The sequence below is a fragment of the Vipera berus genome, assembly GCF_964194415.1.
Source record: "Vipera berus genome assembly, chromosome: 2".
NCBI classification, from domain to species: Eukaryota; Metazoa; Chordata; class Lepidosauria; order Squamata; family Viperidae; genus Vipera; species Vipera berus.
The window spans coordinates 165,708,539-165,729,454 of NC_138203.1; the positions used below are offsets into that span (position 1 = coordinate 165,708,539).

At 40.9% G+C, this 20,916-nt stretch overlaps 1 protein-coding gene across 1 annotated transcript; it reads right to left on the reverse strand.

The window, feature by feature from the left end:
- Nucleotides 1-3,313: 3,313 nt before the first annotated feature.
- On the reverse strand, nt 3,314-19,032 carry NOTUM (notum, palmitoleoyl-protein carboxylesterase; the record flags this gene model as incomplete). The annotated part of the gene is given in 14 exon segments (XM_081315506.1): nt 3,314-3,813; nt 4,252-4,299; nt 4,828-4,975; nt 5,516-5,616; nt 6,986-7,177; nt 8,114-8,216; nt 10,762-10,820; nt 12,408-12,468; nt 14,601-14,696; nt 17,217-17,269; nt 18,294-18,700; nt 18,704-18,806; nt 18,808-18,830; nt 18,832-19,032. Coding segments are annotated over 14 exon segments (1,902 nt in total). The 3' UTR covers nt 3,314-3,506.
- Nucleotides 19,033-20,916: the final 1,884 nt, after the last annotated feature.

The following is a 20,916-nucleotide window of genomic DNA, read 5'->3' on the forward strand; positions in this document are numbered from 1 at the left end:
ACAACCTTTTTTGCCACAGTTGTTAAGCGGATAATTGTAGTTATTAAGTAAATCATGTGGTTGTTAAGTGAATCTGGTTTCCCCTATTGTCTTTGCCTGTTGGAAGCTGGCTGGGAAGGTTACAAATGGTGAACATGTGACCCTAGGACAGTCCAAATACATTGCAGTTGCCAGGTCCCTGAATTTTGATCACACGATCATGGGGGTGCTGCAGTGGTCATAAGTGTGAAAAATGATCATAAGTAATTTTTTTCACTGCTGTTGTAACTTTGAACAGTTACTAAACGAATGGTGGCAAGTTAAGGACTACCTGTATTGAAGACATTTAAATTAATTAAATTATCTGGATCAGTAACTGTAGTACCCACAAGGAACACAATTCACTGAAACATTTTCTTATATCTAATATAGAGCCAGTATTCAAAATAATAAAGATTAAAAAGAAGGGATGAAATTCTTAGTCCTAAAAAAAATTCCCCCCCCCTACCTTTGAGTACATTTTTGACTTCTAGTGACTGCCTGGACTACTCTCTGCAGTTTTCTTGGCAATATTGTTTCAGAAATGGTCTACCCTTGCCTCTTTCCTAGGGTTGAGAGAGAGGGGGACTGGTCCAGGAATAGGCAACCTTGGCATTTTTATGACTTGTGGACTTCAACTCCCAGAATTCCTGAGCCAGCCATGCTGACTCAGGAATTCTGGGAATTGAAGTCCACGAGTCATAAAAGAGCCAAGGTTGCCGACCCCTAGACTGGTCCAAGGTCACCCAGCTGGCTTTGTGCCCAAGGCAAGTCCAGAACTCATGGTCTTTTGGTCGCTAGTCTGATGCCTCCACCACTACCCAAACTGGCTTTAGCTCTGAACATTAGCATTCCACAATATTCACAAACACTAATACAGTAAGGTGGAAGAACTGCTGACTTTTTGTCTTTGCTATACAACCATGTTACCACTTACGGCCACAACTGAGTCCAAAATTTCTGTTGCTAAGTGAGACATTTGTTAAGTGGGTTTTGCCCCATGTTACGACTTTTCTTGCCACAATTGTTAAATGAATCACTAACTGTTAAGTTAGTAACATGGTTGTGAAATGAATCTGGCTTCCCCACTGCCTTTGCTTGTCAGAAGGTTGCAAGAGGTGATTTTGGGACGCTGCAAAGTGTGAACCAGTTGCATCTGGATTTTGATCACATGACCCTGGGGATGTTGCAACAGTTGTAATTGTGAAAAATGGTCATAGGTCGCTTTTTTCAGTGGTGTTGTAACTTTGAACAGTCATTAAACGAACTATTGCAAATTGAGGATTACCTGTACAGTCCTCAATATGGCAACTATCCTGGAACTACTTTTTTCAAAAACACTTTATGACTTTACCACTAGGTGGCAACAACACAGTATTTACATATTCATTTTATATTAGAGAGCCTTCACAAATATTTCCTCACAACAGTAGTATCTCAGTTTTGTCTTATCATTGCTTGTTCTACTTTCAAGTTTACTTTTAGAAAATATTAGAGACAAGGAAGTGGAGCACAATTGTAGCCAGGTTTCAAGAATAAGTAACATTAGGTCTTTCTTAACACTTTACTCACATTTTTTTCCTTGAGATACTGATCTTTATACATTCATATTATTATTGGTAGAAATAAAATTTTAAGGCAACATCCCAACTGGGCATGGTATTGGCTGGATGGAGGGCACAATGACAATATGAGCATGACAATGGATGATTTTTGTACATGTATCTGATGTCCTAAGGCAAGTGTGCATTTTATGTAATTGTTGCATTTGCACAATTATCATACCTGTCTTCATTTCAGCATTATGGTCTGCATGGATGGTAGTGCTTGTAACAGGTTTTATAGTAACATTAAAGCACAGAACACTGTCTGTTATTGGGTTTATTTCTAACACAAATGTATAATTTGGATTGTCTTATTTGAGAAGTAAAATATCTTGGGCCAACTGGACAACAGGAACTAGTGTATAATTCAACAATAAGATATTTTCAGGTTAGGAAGAACTGTTATGTCAATTGTTGCTGCCCAAGACTAGCAAAAGAAGGGCCAAATAACTATTGTTTCAAAGGCGGGGGAGTGGAAATAGAATTTATGTTTATTCTTCTCTGTTCTCTGACAGTTTCCAACAAGAAAGTCAATGGGGAAGCCGTCAGGAAGTTGCAAATGGCAATCACATGACCACAGGATACGGTGACTGTGCAGTATCCACTTAATGATGGCAACTGGGACTGTCACAACTGCCATGGTAAACTGGTGTATTCACATGACAACACGCTTTATAACCACGTCACTTAGGAATGAAGTTCCTAGCCCCAATTATTGTTAAGTGAGGACCACCTGCATACATACCCACTTTAAATCAGAATCCTATTCTATGTGGCCCTTGCTTCTCTCCCTCAAATTTGTGCATTTCCTATAATGAAAAGATGAATAAAGGTGCAAACGTCATATGGATTACATTAGAAAAAAGCCCTTTCTTGAATCCTTCACTCATAATTTAGTCATTTCATTTCCACAAATGAATGTAGTACAAAGAAGTCATAAGGATTTAATTAATAATAATAATAATAATAATAATAATAATAATAATAATAATAATAATAATAATAATAATAATAATATAATGCCAATGCTGACCCTTGCCCTCTCCCATACATATGTGTTCACAAGGAAAACCTTCCCAAGAAAGTATTTACAACTTTACAACATGTGAGCATATCTTGGATCAGCCCTTATAAATAGCATTTACATATTAAAATAAATATTTTCACATTGCCAAAATAGCATAAGCTGTTTTCTTCATTATTTAAAAATATGTTACAAAACAATATCATTAATTTTATATTTCTTGCTTATTTTTTTTAAAAAAGTCAAGTAATAAAATCATTTCATAAAACAATACAAAAGTAAATTGAATACACGGTAGATCCATTTGTAGCCGCTGTGCTTTGTTTGTACAGTATCTTACATGGTGAGCTGCTGGCTCCAGGAAGTCCTCGTGGTCGTATCTTCACTTCTGATGAGAGAATAATTCAGTGCTCCCACCCATCCCCAAAGGCCCTCTATGGCCTAGGCCAGGGGTAGGCAACCTCGGCTCTTTTATGACGCATGGACTTCAACTCCCAGAATTCCATGCGTCATAAAAGAGCCGAGGTTGCCTACCCCTGGCCTAGACATACCTTGGAAATGATGAAATGCATGAAGGCCCTTATGGGTTCTTGAAACTGGAGCTTCTAGGCACCCGTTACTTCCTATAGATTGTCCTTGTGAACAGAGGTACTGCTTGGCAGTAATGTGGAGGTAATGCTTCATTTAAGTGGGTAGATGAGATTCTGTCCATTTGATTCTGATAGGCTAGTTATGCAAGAGCTATGTGCGTTAGTTTGGCTACTTATGCCTGTAGATCTTTACATGCTGTACGTGAGCAAAGAAGGCAGAATGTTTGGGTGTCTCAAGAGTCAAGCCGTTGTCATTAAGAGAATACACTTCTAGCTACCACTGCTCAGCATCCCTAGAAGTTTACTGGGCTCCAGCCCTTGCTGCTGTGCCATCTTCTGCACATCAAAACCCATATGCATGAGAAATTGGATCACATTCATCTCTTGGCCGGTGTATTGGTCCCGGATGGTAGGGCATGATGGGTTACAATGCGGCCACGGGCAGCTGTCAATCAGATGGACTGGGCAGCCTTTGAACAGGGCTTTCCCATTCTTATTGTTGTCATGTAGACTGCGATCCCAGCAGTGCAAAGCTCGGGGCAAAGAGGTCCCTTTCACTTGGATGTCTGTCCAATGACTGAAAAAGCAACCCATATAGATGAAAGCGTGTGACAATTTGCATGCTACTTAGAACATTACCTTAGAGGTGACTAATCAGAGGACAGGCATAACTCAAAGAGAGTCTATTGAAACCAACCGTTTATTCTCAGTATCCAAACTGTATTTAGTCTTTTTAGAGCAAAATATCAATCCTGCCCACCCCAATTTTCCTTCTTTTTAGCAGTCCGATTAAAAGGCATGGGGTAATTTATGTCACCTCTACCAATCACAAACGCTTATAAATGTAAGTTACCCAGAAATCTACAAATAGACTGTAGATTTCAATTTATTTTCTGCTCACCGCCCATTTAGCCAGACTTTCTTAATAAATAACTGAGTGAATGTCTTTCATTTGATAGAGAAGAAATGAGAAAATAGGACATTGCACCTTTCCACCCTACATACCGGTACTTACTTGCGTGTTATGATCTCATGAGACAAACAAGCTGGAGCAAAGCTGGCTCTGAATGAGAAGGGGGAAAAGTCATAAAATCAATGTGATAGAAAAAGAAACAGTTTGGTATGTCTTTTTTACCAACTTTGAGTTTTTTCATAGTAGAAATTAGGCATCTTGCTGCAACAAAGTTACCTATAAAAGTTGCTAGGTGGAAGAAGCTTAGATCTTACACCTGAGTTGCTTTGAAGCACTATGCTTAACATAACATAGAGAAGCTAAGTCACCACAGATTTAATTTCATTATCTCTTGTGACTGGGTATTGTGAATACTTCTGTCATGAGAAAACAGCTGAGTCATATGACAGGAATATAAAGCCAGTGTCCTTATCTTAATTTTAGCAGAGTAAAAGGCCTGAGATGCAGTGCTGATTCCCACTAACAGCAATACAAACAAAAATTTTAACTAAACAAGTTCTAGTGTTTATCTAACACTGTAATGTGACATATCATTGGAAGATTTTTTTAAAAAATCCCTAGACCCCAGGAAAGGAAATCTCCTTAAAAGGAAATTTAAAAACATGAAGCAAAACTAACGTCACATCCTTGAGAGTATTCCTCAATTCGCGGCCCAGGTTTTGGATATAAAGCCACTGTCCTTCCTGTACAGGCTGGCCAGTCAAATGTACATTGTCCACAGTGAGTTGAGCTTCATCAAACAGCCATTGCACCACAAAAACAGGAGCTACAAAGAGAAGAATTTAGTACCAATAGCATCACTTATAGGGCTATAAACTTACTGGCTTAAGTGATAAACTAAGTAACCAAGAACGAATTAGACTTCTTTAGTATGTGGAAATTTTAGAAAGAGAAACAAAAAATTAAGGATAAATTTTGGTATATCCTGGTATGCCATGTAACATTTTCTTGTGCATTTACTATTAAATCCATTTTTATTTAATCACGCGGTAGTCTTTATTTGCTAAAGTGTATATGTCTCTTGCAAGTTATTCCACACTTTCTTCATAATTAAAAGAGTCTTGCTGACCCCAAACCCATCCCACTTATACTGAAGTATTAAAGGTACATATTTATTTGTATTCAGCAAATCAATTAAGAGAGTAAAAATCACATAATTAACTAAATCAAAACCTTTATCTAGTTGACAATACTAGCAATGCTTAATAATAGCCACTTAATTAGCATTAATTATACCGATAAGGAGAATTTGTCTGAAATGCATTTCAGAAATCACTCAGCAATAGGCCTTCACTGGCACACTTACATCGGAGAGTAGGATAAATTTTATAGCCAAAGAAACAATTCCATTCTTCTCCTTCTCTAAACTGCATTTTGCAGCGTTCAGGAACAAGTCCATGCCAATATCTGGGAGTTAAAAAAAATTAGCTGGAGTTAATTATCCAGATTCATTCTACTAGAAATAGTTAACTATGCTATATAGAATTTCTTGGACTGAGAGGCAAGAGTGTGTAAATTTTATGGGGGGTCCTTGGTGCTCTCTGAGCCTTGCTTGTTTTCTTGCAGACGTGCCATTACTCAGACTAGGCAACTTCATCAGTGCTAGGACTAGGAATAGCACTGATGATGTTAATTTAATTTAATTTTAATCCCATTTATATCCCGCCCTTCTCCGAAGACTCAGGGCGGCTTACAATCTAAAGCACAAATCAATGTGCTTAGCAATAGCCTTCATTCTATGTATATGCCTGCTTATTAGGGCTTTCACACCCCCCCCAAAGCGGCATTATTAAAAAGTCAGCTTATTGACCCCAACAATCTGGGTCCTCATTTTACCTACCTCGGAAGGATGGAAGGCTGAGTCAACCTTGAGCCTGGTGGGATGCGAACCTGCACTAATTGCAGGCAGCTGGTGTTACTTAAGGAGGCATTAGCCCACTGCGCCACCAAGGCTACACCTAGTTTGGGTAATGAAACGCCTGCAAGAAAACAAGCAAGGCTCAGAGAGCACCAAGGACCCCTCATGTCAGCCCTGACCTACAAGTATTCTGCTTTATTAGTATGTACAGGGCTTTTTTTCTCATAGAACGCTCAGAACGGAGTTCCGGCACCTTTTTTGGATGGAACCTTGTGGGGTAGGCAAGGCGGGTTGTATGACGTGTGAGTTCCGGCACCTTTTTCTTTTACAAAAAAGCACTGAGTATGTAAATTCCAAAAACAGTGGACAGTAGAGGGCAGACAAATCACACATTGAAAATGTACCGTATATAAATTTAAAAAAAATTAAAAGGTAAAACTTTCCCCTCTTCTGTTGAGTCTGACTCTAGGGGGCGGTGCTCATCTTTGTTTCCTAGCAGAGGGAGGCAGTAATGTCCAAAGAGGCTTCTGTGGTCATTTGGCCAGCATGACTACACACTGAAGGTGCCTGGAACGCTGTTACTTTCCCACCAAAGTGGAAGCTATTTATCTACTCACATTTGCATGCTTTTGAACTGTTAGGATGGCAGGAGCTGGGGCAAGAAAAGGAGCTCACCCCGTCATGTGCTGCTTGCTGGAATGAAATACACCTTAAGTTTCTCTGCTGGAATGAAATACACCTTAAGTTTCTCTGTCTATTGATTGATTACTAGAATGTCTACTGTGTACTTTTTACACAGCCACATTTCATGAATATTACTTAGCATTCCCTGAACTATCTGAACTATCAAGGGAAAGTCTCACTGGATGTTTCACTCCAGTTTTAGATTTCCAGGAAAGATGTTAAAAACTTCAGTACCTAATTCCTCTCCTGATGGCTTCTGTGGGGGCGCAGGTTATGGTATCAATGCAGTCTGTCCTACGATATTGTTTATTATCCAAGAACCAGCCAGAGTCTGCAAGGCCACGGACCTGAATCCCAGGATACCCCAGCTCTTCCAGCTGTTCAGCCACTTGATCCACATTCAGGAGGACCCCCGTTCCACCAGCACTGCAACGACAAGTGAAGTCTTTGAAGCAGAACTCCTCCATATTGTTACCTGCAGAACCGTGCTTGTAGGCAAGGTCTACACATCACATCAATTAATGTTAATTAAATACCAAGTTTAATTGCTTATTCATTTGTTCATTCCCTGGGCCATTTACGATGCTTTAAAAAAATCACATGAATTCAGAATGAATTTAAAATGCAATAATTAAAACACATAAGATAAACAAAAAGAAGCCAGAATAATTAGCAAGATTTTAAGCAGCATATCTGTTAATAAATTGATTAAACAGTAGTTTTATCTGGAGAAAACAAAAATGTCTTTGGTTCTGAAAAGACAACCAAGTGTACTTCACTGGAAGACACTGCAGAATGGATATTGAAAAAGCCCATTCCAGGTAGTAACTCACTGCCCTGCTGCGTAAGATTGATGTCACAACATTGTACAAATGAGTGATATAAATTGCTATCATTTGTATAGTGACACAAGATCTGTGAGCTCATCATGGCTTCCACTGAATGCTTACCATGAGAGGGCATTGGCAGAATGGCCTCAAAAAATGATTTTATCAAACAAGAAAAAACATAAGGGAATAGATTTTGTAGGTCGATTCCAACATCTTAAAATCAGGTGGACAATTGTCAAAACATGTTTTGAAGACTGTGCTCTACCTGTGAAACACCCTTCCCCAAAAAATCTCTCTTGGAGCTGACATCATGTTCAGAGCAAAAAAAACCCCCACCCTATTTTGTTTAACTGGGCATTTCAGCAAGTACTGTTAGTCATAGTTATTTATAGGTATCCCTGAGTTCCATTTAAAATTTTGCTTCTATTATTTCTTTTTCTTTATTTACTTTTGAAATGTTTTATTAATACCCTTCAACACCTCACACACAAGCATACATTTACTAGATGTGTCTTCATAAACAGACGTATACCTGCTTCCTGCCAACAGCAACACCTTGGCATTTCCAAGGCCTTTCCCCAATAATTCCTTTACAACTTCTTGTATGATGAGAGCACCCATGAAGACAAATTCATCTGTAGGAAGTTAAGGGGAGGGAGGAGAGATTAAAAAAAAACAAGCATAGTAAGTAAAACTGATGAAGATTTTTTGCCACTCCTGTTGAAGATATGGAGTAATGAATATTGAAACATATACTTTTATACCATAAGTTACCAATGAATGTTCAATGGAAAAACGAATCTAGCAAATATTGCAAGTCTGTTACCATGCTTCAAATCTAAATTCTTTTATTTATTTGCTGAGTGTGACAAACTGGACATTCTCTCCCTTTCATATTCTTTAATGTTTACGACTAGTTTTTGAACATTTACTTGCCTGACCTCCTAGGTACATGGTTTATAAGCAGATCAAAGAAAGAACAGAATTCTGGGGAAAGCTTCTTAAAAAATAGCAGTGAGATGGATCTCTATCCACAGCAGGGAATCTGAATTATGGTATATACTTCTCCTATTTCAGGAAAGCAGAACTGGTGGCCCTCAAAATATTGCTGGACTTCAACTCTTATCTTGGCCATGATAGGTTCAATAGCTGGGAGCTGAAGTTCAGCTGATCTAGAAGCTACAAGTTCCCCATCCAAATACTGGAAGAGTAGAACAGAAGACCGAAAGAAGAAGCACCTGTGAGAATGTCCTGTTGAGAAAGATTGTAGCATGCTTTGGCAATTGCCTGCCTCTGCTTCCACCCAACCTGCCACTGGAAACTGGGATTGTATTCATAGAATATCTCAAACTATGATTTAGCAAAAACCAACAACAACTGCCTGGTCTTCCAGACTGTGTAAAGGCCTTGGTCTTAGTTTACAAACCATAGTGGATACGCTCACAAATACGATAACTCTGTGCCAGAATCAAACCAGTTATATTATGACTCGTTGCAACATGAGAGTTAGGCTAATGTACTTTACATCTTTTCTGTCTTAAAAAACTAGAAGGTTGAAGAAGAGAAAATATAGTTTCAACCAATTTCAATTGAGCCTTGGTGGAGCAGAGGGCTAATGCCTCCTTAAGTAACACCAGCTGCCTGCAATTAGTGCAGGTTCGCATCCCACCAGGCTCAAGGTTGACTCAGCCTTCCATCCTTCCGAGGTAGGTAAAATGAGGACCCAGATTGTTGGGGGCAATAAGCTGACTTTTTAATAATGCCGCTTGGGGTGTGTGTGAAAGCCCTAACAAGCAGGCATATACATAGAATGAAGGCTACTGCTAAGCTTGTAAGCCGCCCTGAGTCTTCGGAGAAGGGCGGGATATAAATGGAATTAAAATAAAAAAAATAAAAAAATAAACCATGACCTTCAGCCAACATAAAGGATGTCTTATGATGAAAGAGAAGTGCATCCTAGAGAAGTAAGGCTACATCCTATTGTAGAATGTAGAAAAGAACTACATGTAGAAACACAGTTCTTGAGGATACTACTCGGGGAGGGTGTCTTCGTTTTTGCATGGAAAACAGCGGAGGGGCTTGACAGTGTCACAACTTCCTCAGTTGTTTTCCATGCAAAAGGAAAACTGGGAAGATGGCCAATCCCAGTTCTCTTGCACAACGCTTGTAGCTCAGGATCCTGAAGCTCAAAGCGTTTGGCCATTGTGGTCCTCCCTTGAGAACAGCTGCCTGGGAAAATTGCAAAACATAAGGGTGCAAGGATGGAAACAATATCCTTTATTCCTAATGTAATGTGAGGCAAACTCTTCCTTAAGGGAATACAGATAAGGCAGTTAAATAGCGGTGCTCAGAAAACTTCCTCTATTGCTGTCCCTGAAGTCAAGGCAGGAGATCAACCCACTTCAAAAAAGGTAACTAACTGAAATAAAGGATTTTTTTCCCTATACACCTTTCCCTTTTAAGGTTAGAAATCTTTCATTTAATTAGATATGAGTCTTGCCAGACAGCATTGTGAAAACTGATATTCTTCGTGCAAGATCATTCCAATATTAGTGATATCCCGGAATCTGTGGTGTCAGCTACGGACACCAAATGGAAGATAGGCATCCTAAAGAGAATATAAAATTCTAGAAAGAGAAATACAAAATGTCCACATTTATCAATTAAGTCAGTTATGTTGAAAAGTCCCAAAATTTTAAACTGCCCAAAGCTGTTCTTTAGTCCAAAAGCAAATGTTTCTTGGTCACTTATCATCCAACATCGTCCAGACGGATGTTTCTGTCCACGCAGTGCCTTCCCATGCCATCTGTGATAGATCTAGATGGCAATGGCCCTCAGGCGCATGCACAGATATCAAGAACTTTCTCGATTCCGTTTGGAAGTCCTGGCACCATTTGGTCTTTCCTTATTTCAAGTTTAGCTAAATGAAACAGTTGCTCAGACCCTTGAGATGCAACCATTTCTCTCAGGCTGTTGCTCGGTTACTCCCATGTGGGGTTCTGAACCGTGACAAAGCAGGGCTTGCAAGCGGATGCATTATCTCTAGAGGATATTTATTATTTCTTCCTGCCCGCTGGCAAGAATCCTTTCTTCCTTTGCACAACTGTGGAGAATTCAGGCCAGATTCCCCCTTAATGCATAATGCCTGTTTGGCAGCAAGAGCCTGTCAGAAGCACTCACTTTTCTCAGTTTTGGCAGAGGCTCCACTCCAGACATCACTTGAGCAATACGGGATGAAACTGCAAGAGAACAGATGTACTTGAGCACCAATATTCTTTTGATATGCATGGAAGGGTAAGACAAGAGTAAAAATCCAGCAAATTAAACCCTAAGAGCGATAGGAGGAAATTGTTTAAGCTCGGCTCACTCAGATCTGATGGTACCAGCTTTTTATACAATAACTGATATCCCAGGGCATGAAGCATCAAAGAAAAAAAATATGAAAATTCCTGTAACACTTTGAGCTAAATGCCAGGGAGCTGCAGTTGGTCAAAGTTTAGTGCATTTCCAATACATGTTTAAGAACAGAAACCAGGTCTTTATTTTTATGTCAAGCATGGAAAATGTTCAGTAATTTTAAAACTCTCATAGATCTGCATGGCAAATGCCACTGTTTTGATTCTCTATTTCTATTTTCTCCTCTGTTTTTGGCTCCATTAAAGCTATCAACATCTTCTTACTTGATAGCTATACATGAAGACTTGGCTATTTGAACTTGCCGGCCTGGACTGAGGGACTGGGATTTTAGATTTTAAATTTTAAAAATTTTAAATTTGAGTATGTGTTTATTGTTTAGGGCTATTTGATTTAATCTCATTTTAATTTTTATACATTATGTGTTGTTTATAGTGTTTTAATTGCCCTGTACAGCGCCCCGAGTCCTTTCGGAGAGGGGCGGTATATAAATCCAAATAAATAAATAAATAAATAAATAAATAAATAAATAAATAAATAAATAAATAATCTAGATCCTTTTTGAATTAGAAATTACTCTTGGTCAAGAATGTCCCTGCTATCCAAAAACAAGGCCATGCAATGAAAAAAAAATCCTATTGAATAGTACAGCCATTCTAATTCTAATCAGCCATTCTAACAACATTTAACTACATACAGACAGTAGCTCGCAAGTGGGCTTTCGGGTTAATGGCTGATATTTGCTTTTATTTCCCAAGTCTGCTATCCAATCATCCTAGCCAGAAGTCTTATTTACATGGGACTATGTTACTTTTTAAAAAGGCTTAGTATGAATTTATTTTCTGGACAAACTCTGTGTACATGGCACATAATCAAAATAAAATTTTCAGTTCAATTACTCTTATAGGAAATACCTAAGACTACAGTTCCTCGGGCGTAAAAGTGAAATCCACCCTCACTGGCTTCTCCATTATGGCCAAGCCATTCTGCATTTAGAGATCTAGCAGTGGTGCTTCCAATACAGCCCTTGAGTAAGGGAAAAGTACAAAGGCCTCAGGGTAATATTGGTTTTTTTTTCTTTCCAGCCTACCCATCTATGGTACTTCTGCCTTGCTGGCAGGAATCAGGCAGAACATCAGATCTGACCATTAGGATTTTCCCTCCTCATTGTCTTTAAATTGTTTTGGAAGACTTTCTTAATGTACTAACCGTCCACTCTGTCTGGCAATTATTCTCATTTGTAAATTTCTACTCATGCTTTCTTTATAGGAACATTATAACTTGCAAGCTCTGGTCCTTTGTTTTTTCACATGCAGGCTAAGTTCTCCTTTCCCCTAGTTTACTGTTCTTCTATCTTGTTTATTTTTGCTTGACTATTCCATTCAACTCCCGCAGTTGTTTATTCTACTTACACCATATTTGCATTCCACCAGTGAGGATTTTCTTCTGGTTGTGATGACAAAATGCCTGTTCCTGTAGATGGAGAAATATATATATACTAACGCATAAAGAAAAATATCTTTAATGCAAAGAACAAAGAAGATTCAGTATTAATACACTGACAGATGGTTAAAAAAAACATTTGTAGGTATATACGCCAGAGCATCCAAAACGATGCAATAGTCACAATAAAAATCTCTCAGATTAAGACAAGAAATTATTAGATTTAACACTTCATTTTTGTATTTCATGTGTACAAAAATAGAACCTATACAAGTGATATTTGAAAGATTTCTTCTTTTTGGTCTAAACAGGCTTACATAGCGGAAAACCTAAACATGTACAATATACTTAAATGTAACTCCAGCATATTCAGGGACCCTTGTTCTCAGATATGTTTTGGATAGACTACAGCCTCTAAAGGTTTTAGAAGTAAAGAACACACTGACTCATCTAAGCAAGGGAACAAAGGAAAATTAACAACATGCTGAGCATTTTGAACATAACTGATTATTAAATTAGGCATTAAGATGCTAACACTGTCACGAAGTATTGGTGAGCCAGCAAAAGTTGGCCAATCTCCATTTCTGAACCGGTGCTTTCTCCTATGATAATTAAACCTGCCATATAAGGACAGCAATGTTTTATTAATATTGTCTGGATATATAAGATCTCAGCCAAAGAAAATAATTTAGTTTTTCCAAACCATCCTTCAGATCCTCAGATAACATGCCCAGTGTTGGCTAAGGATAAGGTGAGCTGTGCGGTATTCCAACACCTTTATCCAGCACCAAGTAGAGAAAATGATGCCAACAATGCACTGTTCATAATTCCTAAATATAGGCATAGGTATATCTCATTTTTATGCCACTTTTCCATCTAGATGTACTCAAAACACATATGGGAATACAGTAAAAGAAATATATAACCAAATATCACTACAAATTTCAATTCTATATGCAAATATTTCATTTAGCAGTGTAATCTAAAACGGATTATGACTATCTATGAGGAGGTGGGATTGAAAGAAATTGATCTCTTAACTTTATCTAAAGCCCTGTTGCTTCATACCCATATTGGCAAAAAGGAAAGTGGGTCCCTTTCCCCCTCTTGCCTCACTTCTGTAACACGCATTTGGGAATCTGCATGCTTCTGCCAACCTAGCAGCTCGAAAGCACGTAAAAATGCAAGTAGAAAAATAGGGACCACTACGGTGGGAAGGTAACAGCGTTCCGTGCGCCTTTGGCGTCTAGTCATGCCGGCCACATGACCACGGAGACGTCCTCGGACAAGCGCTGGCTCTTCGGCTTTGAAACGGAGATGAGCACCGGCCCCTAGAGTCGGAAATGATTAGCACGCATGTGCGGGGGAACCTTTACCTTTACCTTTTTATGTGGTGCAGCAAGAGAGGGGATACATCCATCTAATTATTACTCTCACTCCTTCCAAGGCTAGTTAGATCTGAGATTAATATTGCTCTCTAACATAAAAAAATATTTCAGATTCATTATCACACAGCCCTTCTTGCAACAGAAGTATCCAAACTTGGTTGTGTAGTCTAAGACTGGCATTTCTATTTCATACCATTCTAGAAAACAGGAGATCATAGATTTAAGTTATGGAAGGGGCAGCTTCTGATTGAAAAAAATAACAACAGTGGAGCCGATTACAATTGTCAATGGAACCAATTAATCAGAGAGGTGGTGGGCTTCTTTTTACAACATGAGTTCATACTAAGTTTAAACAGTCAGCTGTCAACAATATATCAGTTAGAATTAATACTCTAAATAAAGGGCTAGATTTAATGACTGCAGTGGCCTCTTCCAGCTCTTAAGATTCTACTCAAATATTTCCCATTCTCATAAATTTATAGAAGATCTACTTTGCAAAGAATGAAAAGATTTTGCACTGGAGATTTTGCATTTCTATTAAAATTCAAAATAATTACACGCATTATTTTGATTCTGGTATGTTGCCTGTTGGTTTTTTTTAAAAAAAAAACCTGTGTAAATACTAAGTGAACAAAACAAACATTATTTCAGATGAATAACAGAACATTACTAAAGATAATATATATGTATTCATAATTAGGCATTTATGTACACAGCAGAAACAATCTATAATTCACAATGTAAATCTCAGACTAATAGGAACAAAACATTTACCAGTTTTGGTAAGGGGCCACTCCTTGGAGCTCATTAATCTCCTCATTGTTTCATAACGAGAGTTGCAATTCTCTCTGCTGAAGCAATACCAGCCTCCTGCATCCAATAACAATAATGATGATGATATCTCAATAACTTTTTCCTGTATCACTAATTCACATCATTTTAGGCTATGATTTATGAAATAGACGCCTGGTGGAATTAAATTAGTCATAAAATTGTTTTTATAACAGTTGATATTATTTTTCCTATGCAAATTTATAGATCAGATATATTTTAAAAGCTATATAAAATCTCACATAAAGTAAACATTGAATCTAATTTGATCGAGACCTTAAACTTGTCATAGTATGCAAACTTCCTTTGCAATAATCCCATCTGAACACAGCAATATTATGTTCCTGTAAATACGAAAGTATGTATTGAATAGGATAGGACTGCATTGTAGTCTATCACCTTTGCCATCTTTTTAACATCTACTGTAAAAGTAACTAGCAACCCAATACTGATTTCATTGGCAGATTGCTATCTTTTTCATAATACAGCATGTTCTGCCTTGAATTTCTTCCTCACAAATCATGTTTGCTTTCATTCAGCTTTCTAGTACCTTTCAAAGAATTAATGTCTATGCCATTGGTTTTTCCATATTACACCCTCTTTTACCTGGAAGTGATCCAATTAAAATAGGATTGCTTTATTATTTTCTGACTGAGCAATCAAATGCCAATAACGATAGTTCTGCTCTTTACAGGGCACATAACAGGCATATTCCTTAGGATAGGATCCATGGGTGTAAATCCTTTAGGATTTGCTTCCGGGTCATAACCACAAAAACTTGACTCTGCCGTTAGTCTGTGAGTAATATATATATTATTACAAATTACATATATTACACACACACCTGTTTTTCCTTATTAGATTCAAAGGTATACGTTGAGGGTTGAGATGAAAAACCAAGGACTACCTATGTAGAAAATGCAGGATTTCTGACAAGATTCTTGAAATTAGAATAGAGCTATTTGACAGTTCTTATTCTTCTTGTTTATCAGAATAATAAATGTAAAAATATCACAATAGTAATCCTTAGACAAAAGTTGATAGTTCCTTCCAAAGTAGCATAATATTGTTGTCCTAATTGTTTTTATCTGAAACAAAATTTCAATGAACTTAGCGGGACTTACTTCCAAACAGATAGTTTAAGATCAAAATAGAAATGTCCCAAAGGTGCTTTTCCAAAAGGCAACTGGACTTTCTTTGGTGTTTTTTTCCCTTGAAAATGTTTTGCTTCTCATCCAAGAAGTTTCTTTAGTTCTAACTGAATGGTGGGGAATGGAAGGATTTATATTCTTTGCAGTCATCTAGTTGTCAGCAGTCTGAAGGTTGCTCATTAGCGGTCATGTTAGCTCTCTGAGCATCATTCAGTCCACTTGAGGGTTTATTGTATCATCAGAGACACCTGAATCAGTGTGCAGATGGGGGTGGAACCTTCTGGGGACTGCTGAAAAGACTCTGTTGTAAACAGAAGATAGGTAGTGTCATCTCCCTCCCCCTCTATTGAGAGAAGGCTGTTCAATTTTAACATAGTTATTAGCCTCTTTGACCCCTCTTTCAAATCAGTGGTCCTTTTTGTCCAGAATGTGGACTTTGCTGCCTTCAAAAGAATGATCTTTCTCTTTCAGATGTAGATGGACTGCTTAATCCTATCTTGATGGGCTTGTTCTCCTGTTTTGTGCCATGTGTTTGTGAAGTGGTTGTTTTGTTTCCCTAATGTACAGATCTGCACGTGTCTCACTGCATTACACTGCATAAACCACCTTGTTCAGTTTGTGTCTGGAGGTTTTATCTTTGGGGTGGACAACCTTCAGTCCCAAGAACGTTCTACCCACCATTCAGTCAGAACTGAAGAAGCTTCTTGGATGAGGAGCAAAATGTTTTCAAAGAGAAAAAAAAACCAAGAAAGTCAGTTATCTTTTGGAAAAGCACCTTGTGACAACCATGACCTGGATGATTGAGAATCTCCAGAGACATCAAAATAGAAAAGCTTATGAATTAGAAGGGGGGGAGGAAAAAGCATCAAAAGTTTCCAATTTCACAGGGTTACTGAATAAATACAGCAAAATCTAGAAAGTACAAGGATGAGATGAAATTAAAGTACAAGCAAACAGAAGGAATGGATTGATAGACTAAGCCAAGGCAACAGGATCCTTTATGTACCATCCTTCCACTGTCTGGTGCCCTTCAGACATTGCATTGCTGAGTTGTGATTTTGGAAATTGTACTCAGTGTGAAGTGCACCAAGTTAGAAAACCTATGGATTAAGTCTCATGGAACTCAGTGAATTTTTCCCCTATATGTAGCTCTGATTAGAATTATTGGACGTATTAGACTGTCACAAGTTTGCAAGACACATGTGCAACAATGGCGGTGAAGATGGAAGGATGAATACATTGGTTGCAGAGAAAGCAGGCAGTACATATTAATATTCCTTGCAAACATTTGAAGAAAGCATCTGGGACGTTACTCTGTCATCTCTTGAATTTTTTTAACCTAAAGAGCCTGAAATCATTGAACTTTGCTTTAAAACTCAAGATAAAATTAAAGAAAACTCAATCTCACCTTCCAAGAATAGAAGCCACCTTCTGCTGCCTTTTGATTCTTTGAGGTAGTAGCTAAAATAAGAACAAATAGAAGGCAGCGTGAACTTAATTAGGGAGACTGGCTCGCTCGACCACAAACTCTTTGATACACCAACTCATTATAATATCAAGAGAGTTACATAAAATGCTTGGTTAAAGAACAAGAGAAAGAAACAGGATGGCTGTCAGAAGAGTTCCAAACAGAGTCTGATCAAAGGACCTTCTCAGGGGCTCAGAGCCAGGCCAAGCCGGCTTTCATCTTGCTCCAAACTAAATGCATTAAACAAATTCCTAGCATTCCTAAGTATTTCCAGGCAGGAAAGAGTTATTCCACCTGTTACTGACTGTGCTCTTAGTAACAGCCACACGGTGGAAGCAAAGCTTAAACACTAAGGATGGATTGTTTCAGCACTTTCAAAGTACTAAGTATTAATACTAAATAGTTCGGTGTGTTCTCTGAAGCATCTCTTCTTGGGGTAAAAATGATGCTTTATGGAAAAAAGGAAAGGGACTAGCCATGCATTAAGCACACACACACACACACACACACAAAGTCTACAGGCTTGCTTAGAAAATTCAATAAGTTCTGATCCAGAGCTAAGCTCATTCTGAAAAGGCTGAGAATTACATTTTGATTAGAACCCAGAGAAACTTTCCAAATCTTTTCAATACATTCTGCAAACATCTGATCTTTTGCACTAGAATAAATTTATCTAATATGGATCGGATATCAATATCTCAGAAATCTAGAAGACTTCTTTCCACCCTCGTCTGAGGATTTTTGTCTGCCTTCAGTTAAAGATTTGCAAATCAAGGCACCTCCAGCAGTATTGCTTTTCATTCCAGATATTTCGGGCAAGAATATATAAACGGGAGGATGCAGATCCGCAATCTGGTGCAAAGCTTTACAAATTAAGGTACACGAAGCAAAGTCCACGAAGAAGCATTCAACGAAAAGTTCTCTTTTTCTACCAGGCATAAATAAGGTCCAGGAAGACGGGCAATCGAACGAAACGGAAAGAGATGAGGGCGCGGCAAGTTTGGCATCTACACTCACCCGGCGGGACTGCCGTCGTTGCAGGTGACCGAGCTGTTCAGAAGCAAGTGAAGCTTCAGCTCCTGGTGCAGATTCTGCGCGGAACAAGGGTAGAGCGACTGCGCCAGGCTCTTGATCTGAGCCATGAAACTGTCCATGTTGCCCTCCACGGCTGTAAAGTCCAGCGGGAAGCTCTCCACCGGCTGCCCGGCCGCTTCGCTTCGCTCTCGGGCCGCCGCCGCGGCGGGTTGCTGCTGCTGCTGCTGCTGCGGTCCACGCCGCCTCCAGCTCTTCCTGCCCTCCCCGCCAGGGCCCCAGTGCAGGAGCCCCAAGAGCAGCAGCAGCAGCATTCGCGCCCTCCCTCTCCCCATCGCGACGCCGAGCCACCTGCTGCGGAGGAAGGAAAGAGGGCCGGGAAGCGGCCCCGGCTAGCTGGAAGGGGGGCGAGCTGGCCTCGGGATCGGCCGCCTGGCCTCGGGCGGCGGGATGCTCCTTCCGCCCCTGGTGGCCGAAGGCGCTCGGCGGGCTGGGGGGCTTCGGCCTCTGTGCCTGCTCCGTGCCTCGCCTCGCCTTGCCCAGGGTCTGGCAGCCGCGGCCCCGTCTGGCTCGCTCCAATGAGGTGCGAGCAAAGCGGCGTCTGGGCGTAGTTAGAGGCAGCCGGTGCCTGGCGCTCGCGCGGTCCGGCTTCTGCGGCGGGGCTCGAGGGCGCTGGGCTTTTCTTGGCGCGCGGGCTCGCCGCCTCGTCCCAAACCACAAACATGACAAGACGGGCCAGGAGTCACGGGGAGCCCACCGGGGGCGCCGCCAGCCTGGGCGTCGCACGGGGCGGCCGCGGCCAGAGAGCCCCCGCCTCCCCTTCGCTGGAAAAGGAAGAGAAGGGGAGGAGTGCGAGGGGAGGGGAAGATTTCCCTTTCATTTCCCCGCCAACAGACGTCGCTCTGCCGGTCGCCCTCTTCGCTCGTTTTCCCGTCCCGTCTGACGAGACCTTCGTAACTTCCCGCCCAAACGCAGGGCGGCCTTCCTAGCGGGAAAGCGGGGAGGGGAGGGCGAAGCGGCGCCGCTTTGAATTCCCCAGGTTTCCCGCCGTGACTTGCAGCCCGGCCGAGGGCGGATGCCGCTGCGCGGTCGCCTTCCCCTCATTCGCAGCCGGAGCTTGGGCTGATGGGGCGGGGGTCGCTTCGGTGAAAGACGAGCCGCAGACTCCGGGGCCTCGGCTCTTCTCTTCAAGGATCGGCCACGGTAGCCCGCCTCCTCTTCCAGAGACACCCCCCCTCCCCACGCGGCTGACCGCCCGGCTCCTTCGAGTTCCGTCCCCTGCCCCAGTGCGGGATGCCCTAGACCACGTAGGCAGCGCCTGGCAGCCTCTTCGGCGCTCGCGTGTGCACCGTATTGGTGGGGAGCAGCAGGGGTTCTCTAGAGCCGAAGCTCTCTTTGGGGAAAAGACGGGAGGATCTGCGGGAGTCCACCTGCCTTCGATCCCGACTGCTTTCCGAATCCTCTTCCCCACGTCAAAGGCAGAATCCGACTTTTTCAAGTTTCACGGAAGTTACCGTTAGGTTTCCCATATCCGGGCTGCAAGATTCCCGGTGACCCCTAGATGGCAGCAAGGAGATAAAGAAAACTACCGGCACTATCAGCCCTAGGCTGTCCAGCCAGACGGCTTTTGCCAATCAGTAAATGAGATGTGGGGCAAGACCCACTTTATTAATTTATTCTCAAGACATATCAGACAGATAATAGCTAAATATCATCTCCAGATGAGCTGCCTGGCCTGCTGGACCCCCCCCCCCCCGTGAACAGGAAGTGGGAATCTCTCTTCTAGATAATGCTAGAACTCTTATTCTGACTTATTTGGAACCATAGCAAATACCGTATTTTTCGGACCATAAGACGCACTTTTCCCCTCCCAAAAGTGGGTGGAAAAACGAGGTGCGTCTTATGGTCCGAAGGTAAGCGAAAACACTTGTCTCCCGTTCAGTCAACGTCGTCCATCAGCTCCATTGGAGAGACGTGATTGAATGAAGACGTGGAATTCTCCGTCCCGCCCGTGTGATTGGTCGGCAGGGGAAGAAATATGGACGTGTCTGCCATGCCTTCTGACTGCCTCCCCGTCCCTGCGCGCGCACATTTTCTTTCTTTTACCTCGCTGCTAAAGAAATAGTTTTTGCTGAACTAAACCTCATAGGCGACTTGCCCCAGCAAAGCCGTGAGGAGTTGTCCCTGCAGGTTTCTCTGCGAAGTTTATTGGAAGTGATTTCCCATTTGCAAGATAATACTGCTAATTGTTTGAAATTGCTTCAGCATCTTAGAAAACCTATTCAGGGAAAAGAAACTACGGGTACCTACCTTTCTTTCTTCCTCCCTCCCTCCCTCCCTCCCTCCTTTCTTTCTTCCTTCGTTCTCTTCCTTCCTTCCTTCTCTTTCTTCCTTCCTTCTCCCTTCCTTCCTTCCTTCTTTCTCTCTCTCTCTCTCTCTCTTCCTTGCTCCCTCCCTCCTTTCTTTCTTCCTTCCTTCTTTCTCTCTCTCTCTCCTCTTTCTTTCTTTCTTTCTTTCTTTCTTTCTTTCTTTCTTTCTTTCTTTCTTTCTTTCTTTCTTTCTTTCTCCCTCCCTCCCTCCCTCCCTCCCTTCCTTCTCTCTCTCTCCC